At 44.8% G+C, this 24,293-nt stretch overlaps 1 protein-coding gene across 10 annotated transcripts in view; it reads left to right on the top strand.

The window, feature by feature from the left end:
* Positions 1-21,828, top strand: part of LOC119618246 (NBPF family member NBPF3-like) — a 49,718-nt gene extending 27,890 nt beyond the window's left edge. For all 10 annotated transcript variants that reach the window (XM_073008067.1, XM_073008070.1, XM_073008068.1 and 7 more), the window contains 18 exons: positions 733-942; positions 2,697-2,799; positions 3,630-3,844; positions 4,886-4,931; positions 5,417-5,628; positions 6,674-6,883; positions 8,105-8,207; positions 9,042-9,256; positions 10,303-10,375; positions 10,839-11,044; positions 12,325-12,376; positions 15,871-16,034; positions 17,075-17,126; positions 17,790-17,962; positions 18,667-18,715; positions 19,338-19,510; positions 20,215-20,266; positions 20,895-21,828. In XM_073008067.1, the coding sequence (XP_072864168.1) occupies positions 733-942; positions 2,697-2,799; positions 3,630-3,844; positions 4,886-4,931; positions 5,417-5,628; positions 6,674-6,883; positions 8,105-8,207; positions 9,042-9,256; positions 10,303-10,375; positions 10,839-11,044; positions 12,325-12,376; positions 15,871-16,034; positions 17,075-17,126; positions 17,790-17,962; positions 18,667-18,715; positions 19,338-19,510; positions 20,215-20,266; positions 20,895-21,138 (2,552 nt within the window). In that variant the 3' untranslated portion in view covers positions 21,139-21,828. The remainder of the gene's footprint in view (positions 1-732; positions 943-2,696; positions 2,800-3,629; positions 3,845-4,885; positions 4,932-5,416; positions 5,629-6,673; positions 6,884-8,104; positions 8,208-9,041; positions 9,257-10,302; positions 10,376-10,838; positions 11,045-12,324; positions 12,377-15,870; positions 16,035-17,074; positions 17,127-17,789; positions 17,963-18,666; positions 18,716-19,337; positions 19,511-20,214; positions 20,267-20,894) is intronic.
* Positions 21,829-24,293: the final 2,465 nt, after the last annotated feature.

Genomic DNA, 24,293 nt, shown 5'->3' on the forward strand with positions numbered 1-24,293 from the left:
CCCACTCTCATTCACTTTTCTCAGGCTAGACTCTCTCTTGTTTTCTTTGGCTTGTCTTAGCTGTTAATAAGAAGTCTCTGGCCAGGGTCGCTGCCTCACATCTGTAATCCCAGAACTTTGGGAGGGTGGGGTGGGCAGATCACCTGAGGTCAGGAGTTCGAAAGCAGCCTGGCCAACATGGCAAAATTGCATCTCTACTAAAAATACAAAAAATAGCTAGCATGGTGGTTTGTGCCTGTAATCCCAGCTACTTGGGAAGCTGAGGCACGAAAATCACTTGAACCCAGGAGGTAGAGGTTGCAGTGAGCTGAGATCGTGCCACTGCACTCCAGCCTGGGCAACAGAGTGAGACTCCCTCTCCAGCAAAACATAAAAAACCAAAACCAACCAACCAGTCAAACGAAAAATTTAATGAAACAAAAAACAATCTCTTGAGCTACACAGAAACATTGGCCACTCATGGGGTAAAAAGCTCAGAGCCCAGCCTTGCTTTATGGAAACTTCTAAGCAAGAAAAGGGTGGAAGTGTTTGTGTCCTGGTTTCAAGGTGACTGCGTAGCTCAGACAAGTTGACTTAAAGGAGATCAAGAGTGGAGATGAGAAGAGTGAAACCAGGGAAACAGCATCTTCAAATCAGTGGACAAGGCTGTCAGTGACATCCGTCAGTCCTGATTCAACCTATTTGATTTCACCGGTTTGTAACCCATTATGTGTTTGGGCTTTTTCTCCCCAGTCCCTGGCCCCACCTCTTCTACCACAAACGTCAGCATGGTGGTATCTGCGGGCCCTTGGTCCAGTGAGAAGTCAGAGATGAACATTCTAGAAATCAATGAGAAACTGCGCCCCCAGCAGGCAGAGAACCAACGTCAGTTCATAAACACCAAGGAGAAATACCTTGTAACTCAAGTGGCCTACTTTCTGGCCAAGGGGCAGAACAGTTACAGTAAGTTCCCTAAGCTCACCATCACAAAAGTGATGAATGATGTCCTGTCTTCTCTCTGAGAAATGGAATTCTCTCTCCATCAGAAGTAATTTAATCCTTCCTGTAGTTCTAGGAAAATACAAATGGGTATTTTCACCTTTTGTTAAAGTTGGAAGAGGGAGGTACCAAAGTATTTCAAAACCTCCATGTTTGCAGTCAGGTGGGGATGGGCCTAGAGTTAAAATCTCAGTTATGGTTTCAGACAGAGGCACAGAATGACCTGTTTTCTCCAAGATGCTAAATCATGTTTTCAAGAATCCTCTCTGTACCATATAAGATCTGGCAGAAAAATAACATCTAGTCTGTTGTTCTAAATGTCTCGAGCTAGTGAATTTTATTCAGTTCAAGCTTCTGTTGAGGCCCAATAGGCCAAGCTCTGTTCTAGGGACCCTGAGGGAAATTTGGTGATAGTACACAGTACTTGCTGTGAGGGTCGTCAAGAGGAGTCTGCTCCTAATAGAACCTGTGGTATCTATAACCGACAGCATCAAGAGCAGGGAGTAGGGGCCGTGCAAGGTGGCTCAGTCCTGTAATCCCAGCACTTTGGGAGGCTGAGGCAGGTGGATCACGAGGTCAGGAGTTTGATTCCATCCTGGGCAACGTGGAGAGACCCTGTCTCTACTAAAATTAGAAAAATTAGCTGGGTGTGGTGGCGGGCGCCTGTAATCCCAGCTACTTGGGAGGCTGAGTCCAGAGAATCCTTTGAACCCAAGATACAGAGGTTGCAGTGAGCCAAGATCATGCCATTGCACTTCAGCCTGGGCGACAGGGCAAGACTCATCAAAAAAGAAACAAACAAACAAAGCAGAGAGTAGCCTGGTGGGAGGGAAGTCCTGTTTCTTGGGGCACAGGCTTTTGTTCCTAAAGAGGAAGAAAGATGTACCCAAGAATGTGTGGAAGTAGCAGTGCAGTGTGCAGAGCAGGAACCCTGGGCCTGTCACCTGGGCTCCATCCAAGTTGCTTGTCCTGTCTGTCCCTCAGTTTCCTCATCTGTTCATAGGGTGCTACAGTAATACCTACCTCTGTAAATTGCTGCAGTGAGTTACATGAGCTATTTCTTATCAATCTCCTAGAACATTTATGGGCACAGAGTAAACACTATCTATTAGTTCTTCATTCTACTGTTTCTAAATTAACACAAACTTTGTTAGTATTTGGGCATATTTCCTTCAGAGTCTTGTGGTCTTATGTCTCATACTTTATGTTTCCGTTATGATTCTTAAAATCATATCTGCTGTTACGATTTAAAAATCAAAGATTTTTAAGATCTTTGACATCGTTGTCCTTGAAATTCCCATTAAAAGGGAAACCATCAGTCCCATAGTCCTAGGGGCCTTCCCAGCTGTCCAAGAAATCTCTACTTCATGCCCCAGTGCAGTGTTTTGGAGGAGAGGCTGCAAGGCTTGGGAAAGTGGCCCCGCATTCAGAGTCAGACCTCAGGGACTGTGAATTCTGACTCCACTTCATTGTGGTTGAATCATCTTATCAACTTCCTTGATGTGCCCTTGAGTTTCGGTTTGTTTGTCTCTAAATTTTGGAGGATGAGATGCCAGAAAGTCGGGAGACTGAAGAGTAAAGGGGTGGAAATCCCTGCCTGGAGCCTGGTATTGGGGACAGTTATGTCCTTGGGATGGACCTGGCTCCTGCCCTGTAGGCAGTGACCTCAGCAGCATGTCCAGTCTTTCACTGAGGCCAGTGTGTCTGTCTTTTCTCAGACTATGAAGAGTGCAAAGACCTCCTAAAATCTATGCTGCGGGATGAGCTTCAGTTGAAGGAGGAGAAGCTTGCAGAGCAGCTCGGGCAAGCTGAGGAGCTCAGGTGAGGGGGCCCTATGCAGGCAGGTGGGCAGGTGTGTAAATCTCGGATATATAGCATCTCGGAGGGTAGAAGTAAGAGCCAAGATGGGCCAGGGGAAGGGCAGGAATTGCTATGGCATGCTCACAATACACAGAGGTTTGTGAAACAGAGAACAAGGACAGTAATAAGTTATTGGTTGCAGTTGTTTCTCAGAGCCATGATTTCTCTTTTTGAAAGAAGTAATTGTTGAGGTGAAATTTGCATAACACATGATGAACCAAAGGAGTGGGAACCACCCAGCAGCGTTCAGTGGACTCAAAATGGTGCGCCATCACCACCCCACTTACCCATAGTCGGAATCACCTCTTGACTGACTGTGGCATCTCATCTTTGACCCAATCAGTGTTGCCTTCTGGAGCCTGTCATTCTTTTCTTGTTTAATCTTTTCAATTGGCCCCGTCTGCATTTGGCCGCATTTCTGTATATGGTTTTGTATCTAGTCACTGGAAGATAGACTATGTGTATTTTCACATGGAAATGTCCATTGCCAGAGTGAGGAGCTGAAAGGATGTCTTTTTGAAACTGAATAAGGAAGACACCTAATTTTGTTTAGAGAAGGGAAAGATGAATGGAACATCATCGAGGATCTTACAGGAGCCCTCTCTGATATGGAGGAAGCCTGTAAACCATTTTTCCTTCTTTCTCTTGGCCACAGACATTTCTTTAAACGTGTGCTGACCTTCTCCTTGGAGGTCTCCTTGAGGACATTGTCTCAGAAATCTCTGTCGCAATATTCGAACTGATCACTCACCCCTTTCCACTGTTCAATTTTCTCTACTATGTCACCTTAGGCAATATAAAGTCCTGGTTCAGTCTCAGGAACGAGAGCTGAGCCAGTTAAGGGAGAAGTTCCAGGAAGGGAGAGATGCCTCCCGCGCATTGAATCAGCGTCTCCAGGCCCTCCTCACTCTGGATGAGCTGGCCAACTCCCAGGGGCGGGACCTCCGAGAACAGCTGGCCGAGGGCTGTAGGCTGGCACAGCACCTCGTCCGACAGCTCACCACAGGTAAGGTTTCCGTAGGACCTGGAGACCCAAAACGCCAGGCTTATGAGAGACTCCCGACCTCCATACTTTCACAATGTTGTATCGGTGGTGTTTTTTCCCACTAAACATATGTGGCCCTTCCAGGACTTCCTGGGTGAGATCAGAGATGGGAAACCCATGGGTTTGGAGGTCACAGTATTGCAAATGTCCCTCCTTCCTTGGTGGAGATGGTCTTTGGAGCAAGAGGCAGCATCTCTCTAGTTATAAAGGAGAGGAAGGAGGCTGTGACAGGAGGGTTCTTGTTAGAGTGAAAAGAGCTGTAGACTTAGAATGAAGGTTCCCAGGCTGTCTCTTTGGCAATGTTCTTCATAACTGTCGGTGAGTGAGTAATTTATCCTTCTTGAGTTTCTCTGTGTCCATCGGAAAAGGCAGGCACATTGTCTCTTGCAAGGGTCTGAAGCATCTAAATGTGGGAACACATACGACTGCTTTTGAAAATGAGAAAAAGCCCCTTGCCATGTGGTGTTGGAGAAGGCACTTGACGTGGGTGTATTTGGTTGTAAGAAGTGCTTCAGATTGGTGCATTCCCCATGGAGAGCATGTCCCTGAATAACACAGCAGAAGCCACATGGAGGGCCTGTGAAGTCTCCTGAGGCATAGAGGACTGTCGGGCAAGTTTGTCCGCTCCAAAGGGAAAGAATTAGGCTCCAAATGCGAACTGTGACACAACACCAAGTCTGTGCCTGCGAATCAGATCTGTAGCAGGATGTGGGAGACAGCTGCCAAAGTCCAGAGAGAGGCTGCACACGTCCCCAGTGATATGCGGAGCAAAGGGTCTTTTCAATATTTGGTGACATCTTGATGGTGGCCCTCCAGAGCAGAAATGCATTGCCTGATGGAACAGGAAACCATGCCAGGGCATTTTGTTAAAGATAAAACATGAGAGCTTTCAGTTTAACGGTGACCCACGCCTAGATGTCCATGTCTCTGTGCACATTGGACTGACTGTGCCTGCAGAGTGTGAAGTGGGAAATATCTGAACGAACACTTCTATATTTACAGAAAATGATGCAGATGAGGATGAAGATGTTAAAGTTGATGACACTGAGTAAGTACAGTAATCATGTGCCCCAGGTAACACTGAATAATCAGGTGCAAGTAATGGGTTTTAATATATGAAAAAGGTCTAGGAGGCTCACCCTGTCTCTGGCATCTACAATGGGCCACAAGCCTGCATTCCCTTGGCCACAGTATGAGAAATTCAACCCAGCTTAGACACAGGGTGTGGCAGCTGTTGTGTTTCTGTGTGTGTGGCAAGTGTGATGTCTGTACTGTACAGGGATAGCTGAGTCTTCATCTTTCTCAGCTCCTATCTATCCAGTGAAATGAACACCGGTTGGTCTCTTCCTCTCTGTCTCCCATGGCGGCCATGCTCTGTTGCAGAGAGAAGAGGATTGCCTGTTCCCTCCTAAAAGCCTTCTGTTTGCTTTCTGTGACCACTGTCTTAATGCCTCCCGTCAAAACCTGCTAGGTCTCCCTGGGGTCCAATCCCTCTGTATTTAATCTTCTGACATCTCTATCTCACCTCATCAGGGAAGTGCGGAAGGTAGAAGAAAAGGAAGTCCCTGAGGACTCAGTGGAGGAATGTGCCATCACTTGTTCAAATACCTATGGCCCTTCTGAGTCCAATCAGCCTCACAAGAACTCCAAAGTCACATTTAAGGAAGACCAAATGGACTTGACTCTGCTTATAGACCGTGAATCGTCTCCTGATGTATGGCAGGATGCTCTAAACCTTGTTGCAGGTAGCCTCTATTTTCCTTGTGTTTCATACCTCTGTCTAGACTACGGAAGATCCATTGTGAGGACAGGCTATATGCGCACATATTGGTTTACTCAGCAACTAGGATGGAGCTAGGTGCGGTGACTCACACATATATTCGCAGCACTTTGGGAGGCCCAAGTGGGAGGATCATTTGAATTCAGGAGTTCAAGAGCAGGCTGGAGAATATGGTGAAACCCATCTTTACAATGAATACAAAACATTAGCCAGGCATGTTGCTTTGCCCTTATAGTCCCATCTGCTCAGGAGGCTTAGGTGCGAGGATTGGCTCAGATGATCCTCCCACCCTCATTCACTTTTCTCACGCTAGACTGTCTCTCGTTTTCATTGGCTTGTCTTAGCTGTTAATAAGAAGTCTCTGGCCAGGGTCGCTGGGCTCCCATCTGTAATCCCAGCACTTTGGGAGGACAAGGTGGGTGGATCACCTGAGGTCAGGAGTTCGAAAGCAGCCTGGCCAACATGGCAAAATTGCATCTCTACTAAAAATACAAAAAATAGCTGGCATGGTGGTTGGCGCCTGTAATCCCAGCTACTTGGGAAGCTGACGCATGAGAATCACTTGAACCCAGGAGGCAGAGGTTGCAGTGAGCTGAGATCGTGCCACCAGCCTGGGCGACACAGTGAGACTCCCTCTCAAACAAAACATAAAAAACCAAAACCAACCAACCAATCAAACAAAAAAATTAATGAAACAAAAAACAATCTGTTGAGCTACACAGAAACATTGACCACTCATGGGGTAAAAAGCTCAGAGCCCAGCCTTGCTTTATAGAAACTTCTAAGCAAGAAAAAAGTGGAAGTGTTTGTGTCCTGGTTTCAAGGTGACTGTGTAGCTCAGACAAGTTGACTTAAAGGAGATCAAGAGTGGAGATGAGAAGAGTGAAACCAGGGAAACAGCATCTTCAAATCAGTGGACGAGGCTGTCAGTGACATCCGTCAGTCCTGATTCAACCTATTTGATTTCACCAGTTATTAACCCATTATGTGTTTGGATTTTTTCTCCCCAGTCCCTGGCTCCACCTCTTCTACCACAAACGTCAGTATGGTGGTATCTGCGGGCCCTTGGTCCAGTGAGAAGTCAGAGATGAATACTTTAGAAGTCAATGAGAAACTGCGCCCCCAGCAGGCAGAGAACAAACATCAGTTCATAAACACCAAGGAGAAATACCTTGTAACTCAAGTGGCCTACTTTCTGGCCAAGGGGCAGAACAGTTACAGTAAGTTCCCTAAGCTCACCATCACAAAAGTGATGAATGATGTCCTGTCTTCTCTCTGAGAAACGGAATTCTCTCTCCATCAGAAGTAATGTAATACTTTCCGTACTTGTAGGAAAATAGAAATGGGTATTTTCACCTTTTGTTAAAGTTGGAAGAGAGAGGTACCAAGGTATTTCAAAACTTTCCATGTTTGCAGTCAGGTGGGGATGGGCCTAGAGTTAAAATCTCAGTTATGGTTTCAGACAGAGGCACAGAATGACCTGTTTTCTCCAAGATGCTAAATCATGTTTTCAAGAATCCTCTCTGTACCATATAAGATCTGGCAGAAAAATAACATCTAGTCTGTTGTTCTAAATGTCTCGGGCTAGTGAACTTTTATTCAGTTCAAGCTTCTGTTGAGGCCCAATAGGCCAAGCTCTGTTCTAGGGACCCTGAGGGAAATTTGGTGATAGTACAGAGTACCCGCTGTGAGGGGCATCAAGAGGAGTCTGCTCCTAATAGAACCTGTGGTATCTATAACCGACAGCATCAAAAGCAGGGAGTAGGGGCTGTGCAAGGTGGCTCAGTCCTGTAATCCCAGCACTTTGGGAGGCTGAAGCAGCTGGATCACAAGGTCAGGAGTTTGAGACCAGCCTGGGCAACATGGAGAAACCCCATCTCTACTAAAATTACAAAAATTAGCGGGGCGTGGTGGTGGGCACCTGTAATCCCAGCTACTCGGGAGGCTGAGGCAGGAGAATCCTTTGAACCCAGGATACAGAGGTTGCAGTGAGCCAAGATCATGCCATTGCACTCCAGCCTAGGCGACAGGAGAAGACTCCTCAAAGAATAAACAAAAAGGCAGAGAGTACCCTGGTGTGAGGGAAGTCCTACTCCCTGGGGAAGAAGCTTTTGTTCCTATAGAGGAAGAAAGATGTAACCAAGAATGTGTGGAAGTAGCAGTGCAGTGTGCAGGGCAGGAACCCTGGGCCTTTCACCTGGGCTCCATCCAAGTAGCTTGTCCTGTCTGTCCCTCAGTTTCTCTTTCTTCGTCTCTAAATTTTGGAGGTTGAGATGCCATAAAGTCGGGAGACTGAAGAGTAAAGTGGTGGAAATCCCTGCCTAGAGCCTTGTACTGGGGACAGTTATATCCTTCGATGGACCTGGCTCCTGCCCTGTAGGCAGTGACCACCGCTGTGTGTCCAGCTTTTCACTGAGGCCGGTGTGTCTGTCTTTTCTCAGACTATGAAGAGTGCAAAGACCTCCTAAAATCTATGCTGCGGGATGAGCTTCGGTTGAAGGAGGAGAAGCTTGCAGAGCAGCTCAGGCAAGCTGAGGAGCTCAGGTGAGGGGCCCTATGCAGGCAGGTGGGCAGGTGTGTAAATCTCTGATGTACAGCCACTCCTCTGGGTGAAGTAAGAGCTAAGCTGGGTCTGGGGAAGGGCAGGAATTGCCATGGCAGGCTTACAACACACAAAGATTTATGAAACAGAGAACAAGGATAATAATAAGTTATGGGTTGCAGTTGTTTCTCAGAGCCTTGATTTCTCTTTTTGAAAGAAGTAATTGTTGAGGTGAGATTTGCATAACACAAAATTAACTAAAGGAGTGGGAACCACCCAACAGCATTGAGTGTACTCAAAATGTTGCGCTATCACCACCCCAGTTACCCTTAGTCAGAATCACCTCCTGACTGACTGCGGCTTCTCGTCCTTTCGGTCAATCAGTGTTGCCTTCTGGAGCCTGTCATTGTTTCCTTCTTTCACCTTTTCAACTGGCCCAGTCTGCACGTGGCCTCATTTCTGTCCATGGTTTTGCATCTAGTGACTGCAAGATGCACTATGTGTATTTTCACATGGAAATGTCCATGGCCAGAGTGAGGAACTGAAAGAATGAATGTCTTTTTGAAAGTGAATAAGGAAGACCCCTACTTTTGTTTACAGAAGGGAAAGATGAATGGAGCATCGTCGAGGATCTTACAGGAGCACTCTCTGGTATAGAGGAAGCCTGTAAACCATTTTTCATTCTTACTCTTGGCCACAGACATTTCTTTAAACATGTGCTGACCTTCTCCTTGGAGGTCTCCTTGAGAACATTGTCTGAGAAATCTCTGTCGCAATATTCGATCTGATCACTCACTCCTTTCCACTGTTCAATTTTCTCTACTATCTCACCTTAGGCAATATAAAGTCCTGGTTCAGTCTCAGGAACGAGAGCTGAGCCAGTTAAGGGAGAAGTTGCGGGAAGGGAGAGATGCCTCCGGTGCATTGAATCAGCATCTCCAGGCCCTCCTCACTCCGGATGAGCCGGCCACGTCCCAGGGGAGGGACCTCCGAGAACAGCTGGCCGAGGGCTGTAGGCTGGCACAGCACCTCGTCCGAAAGCTCACCCCAGGTAAGGTTTCCATCGGATGTGATGACTGAAAACCCCAGGCTTATGAGAGACTCCAGACCTCCATACTTTCACAATGCCAGTTGCTATCGGTGGTGTTTTTTTCCACTAAACATATGTGGCCCTTCCAGGACTTCCTGGGTGAGATCAGAGATGGGAAACCCATGGAGTTGGAGGTCACAGTATTGCAAATGTCCCTCCTTCCTTGGTGGAGATGGTCTTTGGAGCCAGAGGCAACATCTCTCTAGTTGTGGAGGAGAGGAAGGAGGCTGTGACAGGAGGGTTCTTGTTAGAGTGAAAAGAGCTGTGGACTTAGAATGAAGGTTCCCAGGCTGTCTCTTTGGCAATGTTCTTACTAACTGTCGGTGAGTGAGTGATTTATCTTTCTTGAATTTCTCTCTCTCCATCAGAAAAGGCAGGCATATTGTCTCTTGCAAGGCTCTGAAACATCTAAATGTGGGAACAGTTAGGACTGCTTTTGAAAATGAGATAAAGCCCCTCGCCATGTGGTGTTGGAGAACGCGCTTGACGTGGGGGCATTTGGTGGCAGGAAGTGCTTCAGACTGGAGTACTCCCCATGGAGAGAATGTCCCTGAATAACACAGCAGAAGCCACATGGAAAGCCTGTGAAGTCTCCTGATGCATAGACGACTGTGGGGCCAGTTTGTCCTCTCCTAAGAGAAAGAATTAGGTTTGAAATGTGAACTGTGACAGGACACCAAGCCTGTGCCTGGGAATCAGATTTGTGGTGGGATGATGGAGACAGCTGCCAAAGTCCCGAGAGAGGCTGCACATGTCCCCAGTGATATGGGGAACAAAGGGTCTTTTCAATATTTGGTGACATCTTGATGGTGGCCCTCCAGATCAGAAATGCATTGCCTGATGGAACAGGAAACCATGCCAGGGCATTTTGTTAAAGATAAAACATGAGAGCTTTCAACTGAACGGTGACCCATGCCTAGATTTCCATGTCTGTGTGCACATTGGGCTGACTGTGCTTGCAGAGTGTGAAGTGGGAAATATCTGAACGAACACTTCTGTATTTACAGAAAACGGTGAAGATGAGGATGAAGATGTGAACGTTGAGGAAACTGAGAAAGTACAGGAATCATGTGCCCCCAGGTAACACTGAATAGTCAGGAGCAAGTAATGAGTTTTAACATAGGAAAAAGATCTAGGAGGCACACCCTGTCTGGCATCTAGGATGGGCCAAAAGCCTGCATTCCTTTGGCCACAGTATGTGAAATTCAACCCAATTTGACACAGGGTGTGGCAGCTGTTGTGTTTCTCTGTGTGTGGTGAGTGTCATATCTGTACCGAACAGGGATAGCTGAGTCTTCATCTTTCTCAGCTCCTATCTCTCCAGTGAAATGAACACCGGTTGGTCTCTTCCTCTCTGTCTCCCATGGCAGCCATGCTCTGTTGCAGAGAGAAGAGGATTGCCTATTCCCTCTTAAAGGGAACCTCCTGTTTGCTTTCTGTGACCACAGTCTTATTGCCTTCTGTCAAAACCAGCTAGGGCTCCCTGGGGTCCGATCCCTCTGTGTTTAATCTTCTGACATCTCTCTCCCACCTGGCTCATCAGGGAGGTGCAGAAGGCTGAAGAGAAGGAAGAACCTGAGGACTCACTGGAGGAATATTCCATCACTTGTTCAAATAGCCACAGTCCTTGTGAGTCCAAGCAGCCTCACAGCAACACCAAAATCACATTTGAGGAAGACCAAGTCAACTCACGTCTCATTGAGTCATCCTCTCATGATGAATGGGAGGATGCTGTATCCATTATCCCAGGTAACCTCTATTTTCCTTGTGTCTCATTCCTCTTTCTGTGCTGAGGAAGTATAACCCCGAAGACAGACTCTATACACACAAATTGGTTTACATAAAAATCTGCGATGGGATTCTAAACACAGATATCAGGGAGGTTTTCTGTCCTTCTCAGCTCATGTCATGCTTTTGTCTCCCGGTCCCCAGTGTGAAGTTACTGGACCCCAGGCACGTGTGACAATTTCATAGTCACCTGAGTTCAGGAGGTGCATGGGAAGTAACTGTGAGGCTTCCTAGCTTCAATTCAGTATCTCTTGTCACCTGTGATTAAGTCATGTGTCCCCAAACAATGTCCATGGAGTTTCTATGCCTTTTGAAGGAGATTGGCAGCCTTGCCTTTGTATTTGGATATATTGCTCCCCAGGCTTCACTACTCTCAGCTTTAATCTTGATCTATTTTAAGTCAGCTTGGTTAGCTGCACAGTCCCATTGAAATGTGGACGGAAACTTTTCTTGTTTAGTTTGCTGATACAGTTCCATAAAGCAAGGCTGGACCCTGGTTCTCCACCCCATCAATGCAATAGCTGATCCAGTGTTTCTTTGTAGCATCATAGATTGTTGTTGTTGGTGGCGGTGGTGGGTTTTTTTTGGCGATGGAGTCTTGCTCTGTCACCCAGGGTGGAGTGCAGTGGCACCATCTTGGCTTGATGCAACCTCCGCCTCCCAGATTGAAGTGATTCTCCTGCCTCAGCATCTTGAGTAGCTGGTACCACAGGTACACACAACCACATCTGGCTAATTTTTGTATTTTTAGTAGAGATGGGGTTTCCCCATATTGGCCAGGTTCATCTTGAACTCATGACCTCAAATGATTCACCTGCCTTGGCCTCCCGAATCACAGATTCTTTTTAAAGCAAGAGTTGTTAGAATGCGTCCATCAGTTGAACATTTAATGTCCATGGTACCTGATGATATAAGTCAGTATTGCAGCAACACTCCTAGAAAATTGTTCGACTAATTTTTGGAGATTTTGGGGGGAAATTTTTATTTTCTTTGCATAGACTGAGGCAGGGAATATGGCATTATAGTCTACCCACAGAGGGAAATTTTGGCCTGTGGGACTGGAAAGCAGGGTCATCTACTTCTCACCAGACTTAATCTAGACCACCCTAGAATATTCATGTCAGAATCCATGTTCTTGCCCTGAGAATAGTTGGGTCCTTGTGCTATGACTGGACAGTGATTTGGTCATATGTGAAGTGTGAATTGCTTAATGTGACCTGCTTCTCTGAATGTATTTACAGAAAATGAAAGTGATCATGAAGAGGAGGAAGAAAAAGGACCAGTGTCTCCCAGGTAATGCTGTGGAATTGTGAGCTGTGAATTTAGTAGTGACACCTGGAGATTGTAGATTTAGGGAAAACGAGGAAGCGATGAATAGAACGATTTCTTTCATTCACTCAGCTACAAATTGTCCTTATTAACAATGTTGTGCATTATTTGTGGCACTTGTATTGGTTTTAATTTCATAGTCCTCTCAAGATAAGTACTTGCAATCAGTTGAGCCAGGTGAACTAGCCAAAGAGGGATATCTTGTTCATCTTTTCAAAAAACCAGATCCTGGATTCCTGGAGGTTTTTTTTTTTTTTTTTTTTTTTTTTTTTTGAGACAGAGTCTCGCTCTGTCACCCAGGCTGGAGTGCAGTGGCCGAATCTCAGCTCACTGCAAGCTCTGCCTCCTGGGTTCACACCATTCTCCTACCTCAGCCTCCCAAGTAGCTGGAACTACAGGCGCCCGCCACCTCTCCCAGCTAGTTCTTTATATTTTTTAGTAGAGACCAGGTTTCACCATGTTAGCCAGAATGGTCTCGATCTCCTGACCTCATGATCCGCCCGTCTCGGCCTCCCAAAGTGCTGGGATTACAGGCTTGAGGCACCACGCCTGGCCCATTGATTTTTTTGAAGGATTTTTTGTGTCTCTGTCAGTTCTGCTCTGATCTTAGTTATTTCTTGCTTTGTGCTAGCTTTTGAATTTGTTTGCTCTTGCTTCTCTAGTTGTTTTAATTGTGATTTTAGGGTGTTGATTTTAGATCTTTCCTTTCTCTTGTGGGCATTTAATGCTAGAAATTTCCCTCTCCATACTGCTTTGAATGTGTCCCAGAGATTCTGGTATGTTGTGTCGTTGTTCTCAATGGTTTCAAAGAACATTTTTATTTCTGCCTTCATTTCATTATTTACCCAGTAGTCATTCAGGAGCAGGTTGTTCAGTTTCCATGCAGTTGTTCAGTTTTGAGTGGGTTTCTTAATCCTGAGCTCTAATTTGATTGCACTGTGTTCTGAGAGACAGTTTGTTGTGATTTCTGTTGTTTTACATTTGCTGAGGAGTGCTTGACTTCCAACTATGTGGTCAATTTTGGAATAAGTGTGATGCGATGCTGAGAAGAATGTATATTCCGTTGATTTTGGGTGGAGAGTTCTGTAGATGTCTATTAGGTCTGCTTGGTGCAGAGCTGAGTTTGCGTTCTGGATATCCTTGTTAGCATTCTGTCTCATTGATCTGTGTAATATTGACAGTGGGGTGTTAAAGTGTCCCATTATTGTTGTCTGGGAGTCTAAGTGTCTTTTTAGGTCTCTCAGGAGTTGCTTTATGAATCTAGGTGCTCCTGTATTGGGTGCATATATCTTTAAAATGGTTAGCTCTTCTTGTCGAATCGATCCCTTTACCATTATATAATGGTCTTCTTTGTCTCTTTGGATCTTTGATGGTTTAAAGTCTGTTTTGTCAGAGACTAGGATTGTAACCCCTGCTTTTTTTGCTTTCTATTTTCTTGGTAGGTGTTCCTCCATCCCTTCATTTTGAGCCTATGTGTGTCTGCACGTGAGATGCATCTCCTGAACACAGCACACTGATGGGTCTTGACTCTTTATCCAATTTTCCAGTCTGTGTCTTTTTGGGGCATTTAGCCCATTGACATTGAAGGTGAATATTTTCATGTGTGAATTTGATCCTGTCATGAAGATGTTAGCTGGTTATTTTTCCTGTTAGTTGATGCAGTTTCTTCCTAGCATCGATGGTCTTTACAATTTGACATGTTTTTGCAGTGGCTGGTACTGGTTCTTCCTTTCCGTGTTTAGTGCTTCCTTCAGGGGCTCTTGTAAGGTAGGCCTGGTGGTGACGAAATCTCTCAGCATTTGATTGTGTGTGAAGGATTTGATTTCTCTTTCACTTATGAAGCTTAGGTTGGGTGGATATGAGATTCTGGGTTGAAAATTCTTTTCTTTAAGAATGTTAAGTATTGGCCCCCACTCTCTTCTAGCTTGTAGAGTTTGTGCAGACAGATGTGCTGTTAATCTGATGGGCTCCCCTTTGTGGGTAACCCGACCTTTCTCTCTGGCTGCCTTTACCATTTTTTCCTTCATTTCCACCTTGGTAAATCTGACAATTATGTGTCTTGGGGTTACTCTTCTCGAGGAGTATCTTTATGGTGTTCTCTGTATTTCCTGAATTTGAATGTTGGCCTGCCTTGCTAGGTTGGGGAAGTTCTCCCGGGTAATATCCTGAAGAGTGTTTTCCAGCTTGGTTCCATTCTCCCCATCCCTTTCAGGTACACCAATCAAATGTAGATTTGTTCTTTTCACATAGTCCCATATTTCTTGGCAGCTTTGTTTGTTTCTTTTTACTCTTTTTTCTCTAAAGTTTTCTTCTCACTTCATTTTGTTAATTTTATCTTCAATCACTGATACCCTTCCTTCCACTTGATCGAATCAGCTACTGAAGCTTGTGCATGTGTCATGTAGTTCTCATGCCATGGTTTTCAGCTCCATCAGGTCATTTAAGGTCTTCTCTACACTGTTTATTGTAGTTAGCCATTCATCTAATCTTTTTTCACGGTTTGTAGCTTCCTTGCGATGTTTTCGCACATCCTCCTTTAACTCGGAGAAGTTTGTTATTACCAACTTTCTGAAGCCTACTTCAGTCATCTCGTCAAAGTCATTCTCTGCCCTTTTTTGTTCCGTTGCTGGCGAGGATCTCTGATCCTTGGGAGGAGAAGGGGCGCTGTGGTTTTTAAAAATTTCAGCTTTTCTGCTCCGGTTTCTCCACCTCTTTGTGGTTTTATCTCCCTTTGGTCTTTGATGCTGGTGACCTATAGATGGGGTTTTGGAGTGGATGTCCTCTTTGTTGAAGTGGATGCTATTCCTTTCTGTTTGTTAGTTTTCTTGTTAACAGTGAGGTCCCTCAGCTGCAGGTCTGGTGGAGTTTGCTGGAGGTCCACTCCAGACCCTCAAACAGGGATTTCTTGGTGTCGCCAGTTCTGTCCCCTGCGTTTAAATCCAGGGAGAGAATGTACATATGCTTTCTGCTTATTTTTTGTTAGTATGTTTTCCAGTATTTGTGCAAGAAAAGAAACTGAAAAAATAAACATATTTTATCAAAATATTGGGAAAATGGGGCCCTTAGCACACAAGATCTGTGTCTGCACTGCCGCAAGAGCTCTGTTCACTTGAATGCTGCATGGAAAATTCAACACAATTTATGCAAAGTAGTTGAAATCCTGTGTTAGTCTCTGTGCTGCAAGTCATGAGGGTAGTTTACAGGGAGAGTCGGGGTGCCCTGCATTGGGTCATCTGTGGCAAGTGTACTGAGCACGTGCTGCCCATTTTTGGTCAATCCCCAGGGCAGTCACCCTCTGCCCTGCATTTAGAAGGATACTTTTATTTCTGTTGAAGGAAAACTGGCTTTGGTTTCTGTGACCACTCCATTCTGCCTCCCATCAGATCATCTGGGAGGTTTTGCTGTCTAATCTCTGTCGGTTAAATCTTCTGTCATCCCTGTCCTGCCTGTGTCATCAGGAATTTGCAGGAGTCTGAAGAGGAGGAAGCTCTCCAGGAATCCTGGGATGAAGATTATTCGACTCCCTCAATTCCTCCTGACATGTCTGCCTCATACCAGTCTTACAGGAGCACCTTTCACTCATTAGAGGAACAACAAGTCGACTTGGCTCTTGACGTGGGCAGTGAGTACTCCATTGTGAAGGTGATAAATCTCCAGTTCATGTCCCAAGTGGACCCCGTAATCTTTGGGCTTTCCGCCCCTGGTTGGGCTGAGAGTTGCCATCACTGTGGGTTTAACCTCTATATCTATGTCGATTTCAATAACTCTGGAGTCGAGTCTGAAGTACAGGCATGGCGTGGTTCAGTGAGCTTTAATATCTTCCTAGTCTCAGGCCATGCCGGTGCCACCCTAGACTGACTTTCAGGACATTGAACTCAAGGCAGATGTGGCAAACTCACACCAAGCCATGCAGCACATGCCCAGGTGTTGTCTGTCAGATCAGTTCATGTGAATTAAATGTGTCTTGCCAGCTACAAAGTTCCTCATGAGTTTTGTTCCCAAAGCATGTCTGTGCGGTTCTTTACCTGCCCAAGGTCAGTGTCACCCTTGTCTACCTCTGAATCGGAGATGTGACCCAGGTTTCACTGAATTTATCCCCATTTTCTGTGTCTTCTCAGTTGGCTTGTTTTAGCTCATCTGTCCATCGTCTTGCTGGTATGTTTTCTGGATAAATGACTGACTTTTCATCCACAAAAGCCATAATAGCTGATGCTTCCGTGTAGAACCAAGTCTCGTTGTAACAAGAGCTGGAATATTACACCCCTACATGAAATCTCAGTGTCCACAATCTCATAAACTATCAAATCCTGGGTATTTGATGTGAGAAACCTGAATATTGCGGTATCTCTCCTACGAGGTGTTAGAAGTATTTGCCTAAAATCTATTGGGAAAGTCATTGCTCATTTGTGTACACAAACCTGGGACAGATCACATTGGGAAGATAACATTCCAAAAGAGGGGAATTTTGCCCAAGGCTCATGAAAGGAACCAAGTCAGTTCTCTCAAGACTTGACCTCATGCCTCTGGTTATGTTTCTCTCAAAGTCTTCTGTTCCCACACTGAGAAGACTGATGTCCCTGTGTTAGGATTGGACAGAGGAATGTTTCTGTGTGCAAGGAAGAACTGCTTCATGTAAGAGGCCCCATCTGAATTTATTTGCAGGACATTGGTGTGATGAAGTGAAAAAGGAGGACCAAGAGGCCACAGGTCCCAGGTGAGTCTGAGAAATTGTGGACGGTTAATGTGCTGTTGACACCTAGAGACGCCAAGTGCAGGGAAAACAGTACATGCTGAAAAGAGTGATTTTGCCTTATCAGACAAGTCTGAATTATGCCTACTAATATTGCTTTTGGTTTTCATTACAGTAAATATTTAGGTTTCCATTTTTTCCTACCCTTATCATTTACTAAGCTACTGAAGGCTGACCATACCTCAAAAGCTGTATTCTCATGGTGACTGCAGGGAAACTTGAGCACATTTTATGCAAAATTATTGAGCCCACTGTTTTCATGATCACTGTTTGCTGTTTGTCCTGAGGGCACAAATACAAAGTGTTCTTTGACTGCCTCATCAGTGTGTCACCTGGCCGATTCACTGAGCTCTTGCTCTCTCTGTCTATCTCTGTCTGTCTCTCTCTCTCTCTCTCTCTCTGTGTGTGTGTGTGTGTGTGTGTGTGTGTGTGTGTACGTTTCTTTCTCTTTCATCCTTTTCTACCTGGCCATGATTGAGTCAACATTAAGGCAATAATCTGTTACCTCATTAATAGAGCTGTCCTTTTTCTTTCCAAACACTTCCTTATGTTACCTATGAAATCTAGCTGGGGCTGTGTGGTTTCTGATTCCCCCTGGCTTATTCTTTACTTTTCCTACTTTTCCAGACTCAACAGGGAACTGCTGGATGAGAAAGAGCCTGAAGTCTTGCAGGACTCACTGGATAGATTTTATTCAACCCCTTGCGGGTATCTTGAACTGCCTGACTTATGCCAGCCCTACAGAAATGCCTTCTATTCATTGGAAGAAGAGCACTTTGGCTTGGCTCTTGACATGGACAGTGAGTTCCTTACTATGAAGGTGATAAGGCTCCACCTGGTCTTCCCAATAGGCGTGATATTCCTGTTCCAAGTGGCCCTTCCTGACCCGAGAGATGTCATTGCTGCTGGCAGGACCTATGGACGCATATAGGTTGTAATACAACTGTAGTTTCAGTTGGAAGTCCAGATATGAAATGGGTCAGTGAGCATGGCTCTATTCCTAGTCTCCAGTCATGCCTGTGACAACCTGAACCCACTCTCAGCACATGGGACCGAGGCAGATGTAAAAAATTCACAGAACTATGATTCGGACTCAACATTTGTAGATTTCCTCCTTTATTCTAATTTCAGTGTCTTGCGACCATGAACGAGTTGGGAATTTGATGAGACAGGGCTGAATACAGCAGTTTTCCTTCTAGAAATCATCTGGGGCATTTTCTTTGAATTGATGGGAACAATAAGGCATAACTGTTTGCACAAACTTGGGATAAATGATTTTGGGATAACTGTCTACCAGAATAGGGACATTTGACCCTTGGTTCTGAGATGTAAATCAAAGAATCTCTATCATGAGCGGCTTTGAGGCCTCCTGCAGTGTATCTCTCACATTATCCTGCTCTCATGCTGAGGAGCCTGTGGTCCCTGTGTGGGGATTAGACAGTGGACTGTTATGGGTGTAGGTGAATTGGCTTATTTTGCCTATCCCTGTCTGATTTTATTGCAGGAATTACAAAGGAAGAAGAGGAAGAAGACCAAGGCCCACCATGCCCCAGGTAACTCTGAGCAATTGACAACAGCTAATTCTGTGTTGACACCTGGAGACTCCTGGTTCGGGGAAAACAGAGCGGGCCGACATTATTGATTACATCTTTTCAACCAAGCCTGAATTATTCCTACTAACATTGCTGTTGGTTTTCATTGCATTACATATTTAGGTTCCCAATTCTTCCTCCCCTTATCATTTACTAACCTACTGTAGGTGGACCATACTTCAAAAGCTCTATTCTCATGGTGACTACATGAAAACTTGAGCACATTTGATGGAAAATTATTGATCACAGCCTTTTCATGATGACTGTATGCTGTGTGTCCTGAGGCCACTAACTCAGAGTGTCCTGTTACTCCCTCATCAGTGTGTCACCTGGACAACTCACCAAGCGCTCTCTGTCTCTCTCTGTCTCTCTCTGTGCCTCTGTTCTCTGTCTGTCTTTCTCTTTCATCCTTTTCCATTTGGCCCTGTTCTGTCCCAACATGAAGGCAATAATTTGTTACCTCATTCATGGATCTATCATTTTTCTTTCTTGACCACTTCCTTGTGCTACCCATGAAATCTAGTTGGGGCTCTGTTGTGTCTGATTTCTCCTGACTTATTCTTTACTTTTTCTACTTTTCCAGGCTCAGCAGAGAGCTGCTGGAGGTAGTAGAGCCTGAAGTCTTGCAGGACTCACTGGATAGATATTATTCGACTCCTTACAGTTATCTTGAGTTTCCCGATTCATGCCATTCCCAGGGAAGTTCCCTTTACTCATTGGAGGAACAACACGTTGGCTTTTCTCTTGGCGTGGATGGTGAGTACCTTTCTCTGAAGCTGATAAGGATCCACTGAGTCTTCCGTATAGAGATCATATTCCTGTTCCAAGTGGCCGCTACTGAACTGAGAGATGTCACTGCTGCAGTGAGGACCTATAGGCACATGTAGGTTCAATGAAACTCTAGTTCCACCTGGAAGCCCAGACATGGGATGGGTCAGTGAGCATGGCTCTCTCCCTAGTCTCAGGCTATGCCTGTGGCACTCTGATTCTACTCTCAAGACATTGGACCTGGGCAGATGTGACAAATTCAGAGAACTATGATTTTGACTCAAGGGTTTCCAGATTTCCTTTCTCCCTCTAATTTCAGTGTCTAAAATCCTCACAACCATGAACAATCTGAGTATTTGATGAGACAGGGCTGAATATTGCAGTTTTTCTCCTAGAAATCACTTGAGGGCATTTGCTTTAAATTGATTGGAAAAATATGGCATAACCATTTGCACAAACTTGGGACAAATGATATTGGGATAACGATCTACCAGAAAAGGGACATTTTACCCTTAGTTTCTGGGACAAAAACCAAGGAATCTCTATCATGACCAGCCTTCAGGCCTTCTGAAATATATCTCCCACAGTGTCTTATTCTTATGCTGAGGAGCCTGAGGTCCCTGTGTAAGGATTAGACAGTGGATTGTTATGTGTGTAGGAGAATCAGCTTCATGTGTCTGAATTTATTGCAGAAATTGAAAAGTACCAAGAAGGGGAAGAAGATCAAAACCCACCATGCCCCAGGTAACTTTCAGCAATTGTGGACGCTTAATTCTTTCTTAATACCTGGAGATGACAGATCCAGGGGAAAGCAGTGTGTTTGGTTTCATGTTTTCAACGAAAGCTGAATTACTCCTACTGACATTGCTGTTGGTTTTCATTGCAGTAGAGGTTTAGGTTTCCATTTCTTCCTCCCCTTATCATTGACTAACGTACCATAGGTTGACCATACCTCAAAAGCTGTACTCTCATGGCGACTGCATTGAATTTTAATCACATTTTATGGAAAACTATTGAGCTCACTCTTCATAATCACTGTTTGCTGTGTGTCATCCGGGCACTAACTCAGAGTGTCCTTTTTCTCCCTTATCAGTGTGTCATCTGGCCAATTCACTCAGCTCGCTGTCTCTCTCTCTCTCTCTCTCTCTCTCTCTCTCTCTCTCTCTCTCTCTCTCTATCTATCTTTCTCTTTCATTGTTTTCTACCTGGCCCTGTTCTATCCCAACATAAAGGCAACAATGGTTTACCTCATTAAAACGATCTATCCTTTTCCTTTTTTAACCACTTCCCTATGTTACCCCTGAAATCTAGTTGGGGCTGTGTGGTGTCTGATTTCCCCTGGCTGCTTCTTTAGTTTCATCTCCTTTTCCAGGCTCAACGGGGTGCTGATGGAAGCAGGAGAGCCTGAAGTCTTGCAGGATTCACTGAATGGATGTTATTGGACTCCTTCAAGTTACTTTCAACTACCTGACTCATTCCAGCACTACACAAGTGCCTTTTCCTCACTTGAGGAACAGCACGTGAGCTTGGCCCTTGACGTGGACAATGGGTTTTTTACTTTGACGATGATAAGGTTCCACCTGGGCTTCCAGATGGGAGTCATATTCCCACACTAAGCAGCCCTTCCTAAGCTGAGAGATGTCATTGCCGCAGGCAGGACTTAGAGGCACATGTAGGTTTGAATGAAACTGTAGTTCCGTTTGGAATCCCAGACATAGGATAGGAAAGTGGGCAGAACTCTATTCCATTCTCAGACCATGCAGTGGCAACCTGTGCTCAGTCTGAGGACACTGGACCCAAGTTAGGTGTGACACGTTCACATAACTCTGCAGCACATGCTGGGAGTGATCTGTGAGATATTCTGATTTGAACCAGGTATCTCTGGGTAGCTACAAAGTTCCTCAGGGATTTCATTTTACGGGCATGTCTCTGAGCTTCTATGCCTGCTCAAGGTCAGTGTCATCTTTGTGTTTAACTCATCCAAAGGTGTTACCCTGGTTTCAATGAACCTACCCCCATTCTTTGTATCTTCAGTGTTGGTTTGTTTTAGCGGATCCATCTGTAACACAGGAGGGATCCTTGGCTGAGGATTGTATTTCACAACCACTGACTGCTCTTGACAATTGTTAACCCACTAGGCTCCTTTGGTTAGAGAAGCCACAGTCCTTCAGCCTCCAATTGCTATCAATACTTAGGAAGACCGCAGCTAGATGGACAAACAGCGTGGAGAGCCCTTAGCCCTGCTCCTCTCAATTCCATCCTTTAAAGAACAGGAGCCAGGAGCCGCTGGCAGGGGACAGCATGTCACCCGGGACTCTGCCGGTGCAGAATATGAACAATGCCATGTTCTTGCAGAAAACGCTTAGCCTGAGTTTCATAGGAGGTAATCACCGGACAACTGCAGAATGTAGAACACTGAGCAGGACAACTGGCCTGTCTCCTTCACACAGTCCATGTCACCATGAATCTCACAACAAAAAGGAGAAGAGAGATTTTGGGTTCAAAGAAAGTAAAAAGGTACTGTAGCTACATTTCTTTATTTTGAACCCCAAATATTTCCTCATCTTTTTGTTGTTGTCATTGATTGTGGTGACATGGACTCGTTTGTAGAGGACAGGTCAGCTGTCTGGCTCAATGATCTACATTCTGAAGTTGTCTGAAAATGTCTTCATGATTCAATTCAGCCTAAACGTTTTGCCAGGAACACTGCAGAGTCGATACTGTGATTTTCCAACCTCAGCCTGTCTATCTGCGGGCATAGAAGGTCTAGTTTGTCCATCACTATTATCATGATATCAGGACTAGTTACTTGGTTAAGGAGGGGTCTAGGAGATCTGTTGCTTTTAGAGACACCTTACTTATAATGAAGTATTTGGGAAAGTGGTTTGTAAAGGTATGAACGTCATGTATTCGAATGATCATCCTCTAAACACTTTATCATTTATTAATCATCCCTGCCTGTGTCTATTATTATATTCATATCTCTACACTGGAAATTTTCTGTCTCAATTTTTACTCTGCCTCTGTTTTGGCTAGTCTCTGCTGTTGAAAAAAAAAAAAACCATTCTCTGCCTGAGTTTTAATTTTTGTCCAAAGTTATTTTAATCTATACAATTAAAAACTTTTGCCTATCGCTCTGGACTGTTGGATTGTTTTTTATATTCAGTGTTAGAATCTTTTATTATGCTGATTGGTGTTGGTGGGTTCTGATACAAATTAATAAAAGAATTTTCATTTCCCTGTTTATTTTCTAATCTCTTCCACATTGTAGACTATGTTTATCATATGTAGCAGAATATATTTACTACATTTCTTGATTCTAATTGTTTTATTCTTTGTGTGTGTGTGTGTGTGTGTGTGTCTGTGTGTCTGTGTGTGCCTTTGCCATTTAGGAAGGATTGCATAGCTCCTGTTTAATATTGCACTAAAAATGTTTTTGATAGTTTTCCCCCCTTTGAACTAGACACACTTCTAATATTTGTTTTATATGTTTTAAATTGAGTTTCAACATCAAAGATTTCCATAAGACAGCAAATTACATATGCGTTATCTTTTTTCTACCTCCCTTACCTGCCACTTCTCTCTTTTTTTTTCTTTGTATTTTTTAGTAGAGACAGGGTTTCACCGTGTTAGCCAGGATGGTCTCGATCTCCTGACCTTGTAATCCGCCCACCTCAGCCACCCAAAGTGCTGGGATTACAGGTGTGAGCCACCGCGCCTGGCCTGCCACTTCTCATAATAGTATTTGAACCTAAACATACACCAGTGACATTCTGTGATTGTCATCTTGGCCCCACCTTGGTTTTTGGTTAGATCCACAATTAAATATATTAATGCTCATGGCTATTCAAAAGTGAATGTCACAGTCATCACTTGCTGAGTGGTACTAATCCTTAACAGAGTCCTCCTGAGGGAATCAGGTCTCGCTGAGCTTAGCATGTTTAATAATCTTTTCTCATGGTCTTGCATGGATTGCATGACTGGATATAAGGTACTCGCCCAAAATGATTTTTCTTGAGCTTTTAGGAGATATTGTCTTCCCTGTGGGACATACACGGTGTATGTTCTCATTGTGGGATTCAATTTTGTTCTACCAGGACCTCTAATTTCTGCCAGTTACTTCATTCATGTGTTCTCTTCACCACGAGTCTCCAGAGGATGCTTCCTCTGTTCCTGCCTCCCCATCTCCCAGGAATTCTGCGTTTCCAAGAGTGGCACCTCTGGTCCTCTGCACGGTGAAGCCCCTTCCTTTCAATTCCCCAGTAGCCAGTGCTCTAATCCACCAGGTCTCAGGCATGATCTGTTTCTCCACACGCTCTTTCTGAGGGTAGTTTTACCTGTGTTCTGTCATGAACAGGCCCGCCCTGCTGTTCTGGCCTCGATTTGCATAGTGTTTCCTGCTCCCTCTGCAGTTGTGTGGCTCTCAGACCCAGCTAAAGACAATCTCCTGAGGGCCACAGTGTTCCCTAGCCCAGGTGTTTAGGGCCGGGGTTACGGGTGGGATTTTTGACTCTCTAACCCCTAGGGCTTTGAAGTGTCCATTGAGAAATTCAGCGGTCATCATCCTAGGTGGACTTGCTCTCTCCTATCCTCCTACTTCTGTTATGCTTTTCTAGTATTATAGTTTATATTTAGTTGCATAATCCATTTTGAGTTAGTTTTTGAGTGAGTATTGAGGTTCAGGTGAGTTTTTTTCCTTTGGGGATATGCATGTCCAGTTGTTCTACAAAATTTGTTGACAAGGGAACGCCTTCTCCACTGAATCATATCT

The sequence above is a fragment of the Chlorocebus sabaeus genome, chromosome 20 (genome assembly GCF_047675955.1).
Source record: "Chlorocebus sabaeus isolate Y175 chromosome 20, mChlSab1.0.hap1, whole genome shotgun sequence".
NCBI lineage: Eukaryota > Metazoa > Chordata > Mammalia > Primates > Cercopithecidae > Chlorocebus > Chlorocebus sabaeus.